The sequence below is a fragment of the Carlito syrichta genome, unplaced genomic scaffold (assembly GCF_000164805.1).
Source record: "Carlito syrichta isolate Samal-C Ts95f unplaced genomic scaffold, Tarsius_syrichta-2.0.1 Scaffold126519, whole genome shotgun sequence".
Taxonomy (NCBI): Eukaryota; Metazoa; Chordata; class Mammalia; order Primates; family Tarsiidae; genus Carlito; species Carlito syrichta.
The window spans coordinates 64,602-71,825 of NW_007070615.1; the positions used below are offsets into that span (position 1 = coordinate 64,602).

Here is a 7,224-nt window from a genome sequence, read left to right on the forward strand (position 1 = left end):
CGCCTGTCCAGGCGGGTCTTGAACCCACGGGCTCAGGCAATCCACTCACCTCAGCCTCCCAAAGGCGCGGGATTACAGGCTGAGCCACCAAGCCCGGCTGGCAATAATTTTTAAAACTTTCTTTTTTATTAGAGACAAGGATAAAGCTGAATCTCTAATACTCTTGTGAGTCTGCAAGTTTGTATTATTTTTCTCTCACTCCCTTAGTTATTTGGAGGATTTTTAAAACTTGAGTTGGAGTCTCACTCCGTTGCCCAGGCTGAAGTGCAGTGGCACATTCACGGCCAAACCAGTGTCAACCTCCTGGGCTCCTACAGTCCTTCTGCCTCAACCTTCCAAGTAACTGGAGCTATTGATTGATTGATTGATTGATTGATTGTAGAGACGAGGTCTCCCCAAGTTACTTGGGCTGTTTTTAAAGCCGCGGGCTCAGGCGATCCACTCGCCTTGGCCTCCCAAAGTGCTGGGATTACAGGCTGAGCCACCGAGACTGGCCTGGAGGATTTTTTAACTGCAGAAGTTGCACTTAGTAGCCAACAAGAATTTACTTTTCCAGATGCTTGAGTGGAGCACTGGGGTTGTTGTTTTTTCATTCTGGTACTGAGATACTTCTAAGGAGGTATATGTGCTCGTTGAGAGTCCAGGCCACTCAGCAGAAAGCCCAGGCCAAACTTCATTCTCTCTTCCCTTTTTCCTAGAAAAATGCCTTGAGCCTTGAAAGCAAGTTAATTTCCTACCCCATCTTGTCACATTTCCATAATTACATGGCTTCTTTGCTATTCCCAGAGGTGTGAAAGAGCCCATTATCTTTTTTTCTCTATGTCCAAGCATTCAGGTGAACCTGTTACATTGGGAGTTGTGGGATCCAGTGTCGGTCTGTGCTTTCTGCTCATGATAGAGAATTGTGCTGTACAGTGTGTTGCTGTTAAGTTCTCTGTCTTTTGTGAGATGTTTCACCGGGGCGGTGAGGAATGGAGTCAAAGAACAACAGTGTCTGGTTTGGACCTGGGCTAGAGCTCCAGGCATTGTGGTGTGAGGTTCCCCTCTGTCACCAGGACTTCCTGGCAGGAGGAGGACTTGGCCTGTGCGGCTCGCCTGGCCCTGGGCCTTACTTGGTAGCAGCACCTTTGGTTCTCAGCTGCAGCATACACCTTTTGTTTTCTCTGATTCTTTTCAGTTCAGTCTCATGCACTTGAATCTCTGATCTAGTTTGGCTTTGCAGGAAAGTAGTAGCAGTTTTGAATAGCTTACTTAGAGTTTTAGAGACATGTCCTTCACGGACTTGAAAACAGTTTTGGTGATTGATGGCCACCGCCAGTTGTATATCAGATGACCTGGGAAATGCACAATCATAAATACCCATGCCTGCTAGATCTGGAACGGGTGATGGGGGCTCTTGTTGACTGAGAAAAGATGATTTTAACCAAGCAGTAGTGTTTCTGGACTGCTTTGCTGCTGGCTCCTTGCTTGTACTGTTGCCTGGAGTTTCATCATCCTTCTGTCTAATTCCACTCCCAATGTCCTTGGGACCAGTGAATATTATTATCTGCCGGTGGTGGACCCTTCTTCCCCACCTGCGCTCCTTCCCCCCCTCGCTGTTGCTCAGCACCGATCTTACCTCGCTGTTGGGGCCCTTGTTGACTCCTGCCCTGAATTCCCACAGGTTCGTAAGTACAAGAGCATGATACTGGAAGACCTGGAGTCGGCTCTGGCCGAACACGCCCCTGCGCCCCAGGAGGTGAACTCAGAGCTGCCGCCGCTCACCATCGACGGAATTCCAGTCTCTGTGGACAAAATGACCCAGGTAAGGGGCGGGAGTGAGAGGAGCTGCAGAGACAAGTGGCATGGCTGTGGGCAGTCTGGGATCACTTCTCCTAGTTCTGTCCCCTGTGATATCACCAGAGAGTGACATGCAGACTGGAGTCTGACAGTGACATGGCAGCAACCTTGGAAAGACACTATTGTGGGAGGAGTGTTCCCGGCCCAGGGCACAGATATGTCTCCATTTTCTTGGGCAGGCTTTTCCTTTCACTTAGGCCTTTGGCTAGGATGAAGATACTTTCAATTTAGGGTTGATGTGAACAGAAGAGTGTCAGAGACTGATGAATTACAACCCAGTGGTTGTCTGGTCCCTTGGGCTGACAGCTCCTCCCTCTGTTGGTTTCTGAGCACCACCACACCACCACAGCAGGGTGCCCCTCCCCAGGGAGTAGAAGTGCTGCCCCCCAGGAGGACACCTTCTGGCCACGATTCCCCTTCAAGAAGGGAAGTTAGTTTGTATTTCACCTGACAGATCAGTCGACTGCAGTCATTTTGCCGAGAGTGTCCTTTTGTATTTTTTTTTTTGAGTCTTGCTCACTCTTTCCCAGGCTGGAGCACAGTGGCATGCTCACGGCCACCCCAGCATTGACCTGCTGGCCTCAGACGATCCTTCTGCCTCAGCCTTCCATGTAGCCGGAACTACAGGTGTGTGCTACCACACCTGACTAATTTTTTTGATTTGTTGTAGAGATAAGGTCTCACTATGTTGCCCACGCTGGTCTCGAACCCCTGAGCTCAGGCAATCCTCTCGCCTCGGCCTCCCAAAGTGCTGGGATTACAGGCTTAAGCCACAGCGCTCAGCCCCTTTTGTATTTTTTAGCTTAGCTTCACCAAAATCAGGGACCCTTTTTCTAGCATATTTCCCACCTGTTTCTTCGTCAGTGTATACCAGTCATGCTGAATCCAGCTGTTAGCCCTGTTCTCTTGCTTGGTCTTAGCGGCGTGCAACATGGGTGCTGGGCCTCCCCCAAGCCTTTCCTGCTCTCATCTCTAAGTGCCCAGCCTCTCAGCACACCCCCACTCTAGGTGCTCCCCAGCCCTGCCACAGGTGCCTCCTCCCCTCTCATGTGGCCATCTGGGTGCTCTTTGCACCCCAGCATATGGTCACTGTGATGTCCACTGCCCTCACCCCCCATGGAGCCTTCGTTTGTCCCCCTCCACTGCAGATCTGCTCCTCTCCTCAGGGTCCCTCTGTCAGCTAATGGCCCCTAGCATAGGAGTGGTCCTGATTTCCCTGTTGGCCCTTCCCCCATCCCGGTCTCTGATTCATCAGCAAGTCTTGTCAGCTTACCTCTGAAGTGTGCCCAGAATTGGGCCGTGCTTCTCAGAGCTCATTCCATCCTCGCCCAAGCCTCTGGCCTCGCTCCCATAGTCCGTTTTCGTAGCCGGTGGTCTCCTTCCAGCCACTCTTGCTCTGCTGCAGTTTATGCTCCATGTAGCCATTACACAGGACTTTTCCTCTTCCCTTCTTTTCTTTACCTTTCTTTTCTTTCTTTCAAGTAGAGAGACAGGGATCTTGCCATGCTGCCCAGGCTGGTCTTGAACTCCTGGGCTCAAGCGATCCTCCTGCTTTAGTCTTCCAAAGCACTGAGATTACAGGCGTGAGCCACCATGCCTAGCTTCATCATAGAGGTTTTTAAAGAAGCTTGAGTCAGGCTATATCACCTCCTCGTTTAAGCCCTTCAGTGGTTTCCCACAGTTCCTAGAATCAGATTCAGACTCCGCCGTGCCTTGGAGGTCCTGTGTAGTCTGGCCTCTTCCCACCTCATCTCATTCTTCCCCTATCCCAGGAGTCCAATTTTCCTCCAACACCCCACACCCATTCTTTCCCTTTTGCTGTTCCCTTTGCCTGAAATGTTCTCCAAGTCTAGCTCAGACATCACCTCCTGAGAAAGCCTTTCTCGACCCCACCACAGTGATGCCTTCTTCTCCCCAGCAAGGCACTCCAAAAACTCCAGGGTTTTTGTCTTTGTAACACTTATTACTACTTGGAATTATCTTTTTTTTTTTTTTTTTGAGTTGGTGTCTCACTCTGTTGCCCAGACTGGAGTGCAGTGGCTGCTCCCGGCCACCGCAGCCTCGACCTCCTGGGCTCCGGCGATCCTTCCGTCTCAGCCTTCCAAGTAGCTGGAACTATAGGCGCGCACTACCACGCCCGGCTAGTTTTTTGATTTATTGTAGAGATGAGGTCTCGCCAAGTTGCCCAGGCGGGTCTTGAACCTGTGGGCTCAGGCAATCCACTCACCTCTGCCTCCCAAATTGCTGGGATGGCAGGCGTGAGCCGCCTCGCTGGCTTTGGCTTATTTTATGGAATTATCTTATTTAGTAACCTTTCTACTTGTTTGCGGTCTGTCTCTACAGCTAAAATTTGAGAGCAGGGACCCAGTTTCTGTTCTTGATTGCTGTTCAGTACAGCTGGCCAGCACCTGAAGTGTAACGTTTCATCTCAGCAGCCAGTATCTGCCCAGTAAATGAGCTCAGGATTAGAGCCAAAATGAGTTGAGTGGAGTGGTGGGAGCTGTGTTGCAAGTGCCCCGAGCAGGTGTTTACTCGGATGCTGCAGCTCACAGCGGAGCTTCTCTTTCCTGTGCAGTCGGAGCCAGCAACTTGCTTTTAAAGTAATACCGTCTTTTACGAGGCCGAGGCAGGAGAATTGCTTAAGCCCAGGAGTTCAAGACCAGCCTAGGCAGCATGTCTAGAACTTGTCTCTCAAAAACAACAAGAAAAAAATTGTGTCTGAATTGTGGTTTTTATTTTTATTTATTTATTTATTTTCAGTAGGGGTTCTCACTCTGTCACCCAGGCTGGAGTACAGTGGCACAATCACGACTCAATGCAGCCTTGAACTCCTGGGCTCAGGTGGTTCTTCTGCCTCAGCCTCCCAAGTAGCTTGTACTACAGATGCATGACACCACTTCCAGCTGATTTTTTGATTTTTTTTGTAGAGATTCTCTCAGTGTGGCCCAGGCTGGTCTTGAACTCCTTGGCTCAAGCAGTCCTTCTTCCTCAGCCTCCCAAAGTGCTGGGATTACAGGCATGAGCCATCATGCCTGACTAAATTTTGATCTTTTGATTATTGAATTCATGGACCTTTCTGTGAACATTTGCAGGGCTTCTAAATAATGGTTCAAAAAGGAAAACTTTATCTAACCCTCTTTTTACTTTCCTTTCATAGTTGCTATCATTCTGTTCCTAGGGACATTCTGACTGGTTAAGGAAAAAAAATTATAAGGTGAATTTTTTTTACCTGGTTGATGGAAAGAATCTATACTGTGTCACAGATGCAAAGTACATTGAAAACTGGCTAAGTCTCTGGTTTAGACTACTGTGTTAGGTAGACTCCTCCTTTGTGATGGCCACTTTTTTCTCTTTGTCACATTTGCTGTGTTAGGTTGAAGCAATCTGAAGTTTTGATTATATCACATCATTGTGGGATACTGATTTTCATGAAAATTGGCCAGTGGCCCCAGAAGTCAGAGCAAATGGTTTGGTGATCATTTTGGAGATAAAACATTTGAAGCTGTTGTTTTTAATTTGTGAAGTCTGCTCTCAGCTCAGCTTGGTATGGTGATGGCCCAGGGGAGCTGGCACCGGGTCATCAGTCAGAGGTGGGGAGTCGGGGGAGTATTGAAGGCTGGTGTAACTTTGTACTGGTACCTTCCCTCCTTTTCCCTCTCACCAGAGATGAGGACTAAAAAGAAACAAGCAAAATGAAATAACCAACAGTAGGAGCTGGATGGTGAAAGATGCAGCTCCCAATGGAACGGAAATTTCTAAGTATTTGGATCCTCGCGTTTTCTCCCCTCCACCTTTTATTGTTGTTTGTTTTGTTTTCCTCAACCTGAGCTAAATAGCTGTCTTTTATAATTGACCCTAAAGCCTTTCACTACTAATGGTAGTAAGAGGAGGGCTTTATTTGAAACCAAACCTAGATCAGGAAGGGTGTGGGAACACAAGCAGCTTAGTGCACTGTTAGCAGTGCAAATTGGTGCAATTTTTCTAGAGGACAGGTTGGCAGTGCATATCTGAGTTCAAAATGTGTGTTCCATGCCCTCCAGCTGAGCAAAGATGCCTTCTCACTGTTTATCTAGCATTTGACAATAGGAGTATTTGGAAACAATGTGACTGGTTAAGTTATCACATTGGCATTTAGAATTTACATAGAGAAGCAACACAGCCCAGAAGAGAAGACCATGAATTGTTAGTAAAAAGCCATGATTTGCTGTCTACTGAAGTAGAGTAATACTTGTGGTATACTAAGTAAAAAATGGGTAGTTATACACTGCAATTGGAGGGGTTTAGGACTTTATTTTTGGTTTCTTCTGGAAGGCTAGGTTTATTTTCTCAAAATGATTGGTCCTATTTCCTAAAACATGCACACAAATGTGTCCACGTGTGTGTATATAACTGTGGCTGGGTGCGGTGTCTCATACCTGGAATCCCAGCACTTTGGGAGGCAGGGGCAAGAGAATTGCCTGAGCCCCAGGGGTTTGAGATCAGCCTGGGTAACTTGGCAAGACCTCATCTCCACAATAAGTCAAAAAATAGCCGGGCATGGTAGCATGTACCTATAGTTCCAGCTACTTGGAAGGCTGAGGTAGAAGGATCGCCTGAGCCCAGCAGGTTAAGACTGAGGTGGGTGTGAGAGACTCTGACTCCCACTCAAGGAAAAAAAAAAATACTCTGGAGGGTGCGCATTAACATAGTGACATTGATTGTCTACACCTTATGGTGACGTTATGGGTGATTTTCATTTTCTTTATCTCATAAGCATGAATTACTTCTTAAGTTATAGAAACAAAAAGTATTTTCACACTTTCTATTAAGCTTGAATTTTTAAAATTGCAAGTTTGGTGTTTCTGCTCTGCAGTGTCTGAAGATTACTTTTCTTTCTATTAGAGTGAAGATGTCAGGAACTCTTTTTCCCCTTCTTAGTTTTCTCTTGTGTAGCTGCCATGTGGTGGAAGGCACACTTCTAAGTTCTTTACAGGGGCATCTCATTTATTCCATCCTCCAAAGTGTGTGTGTGAAAAATTCCTATTTTATATTCAAAAAAGCAGAGCTCAAATAGGGTCTATAGCCATAAAAAGCAAAGTAAGTTTAACTGGACATGAATTCTGCGTTTTAGACCATCTGAGTAATTCATGACTTTCTTGAAGTGATTAAATTCCAGAATTGTCAAACTTGACTATAATATAGACTGGGGTTAACCAGAGGCTCTATTCATTTTGTCTGCACTTAATGCTATGGAGATGACTGATGTTTATATTGATGAGCCTGACTTACAAATGTAATTCTATGTAGGATCCTAAGATGTTCTGAGCCACCTAAAGAGAGTAAATTATAATTAATAGTGTTCTACTGTTATATGTTTCATTATTTTAAATCTTTTTTTTTTTTTTT

At 46.6% G+C, this 7,224-nt stretch overlaps 1 protein-coding gene across 1 annotated transcript in view; it reads left to right on the plus strand.

Annotated features, from left to right (window-relative positions):
- Positions 1 to 7,224, plus strand: part of NRF1 (nuclear respiratory factor 1) — a 114,255-nt gene that overhangs the window by 48,038 nt on the left and 58,993 nt on the right. Inside the window, 1 exon segment of the mRNA XM_021707855.1 lies at positions 1,664 to 1,804. Within this exon segment, the coding sequence (XP_021563530.1) occupies positions 1,664 to 1,804 (141 nt within the window).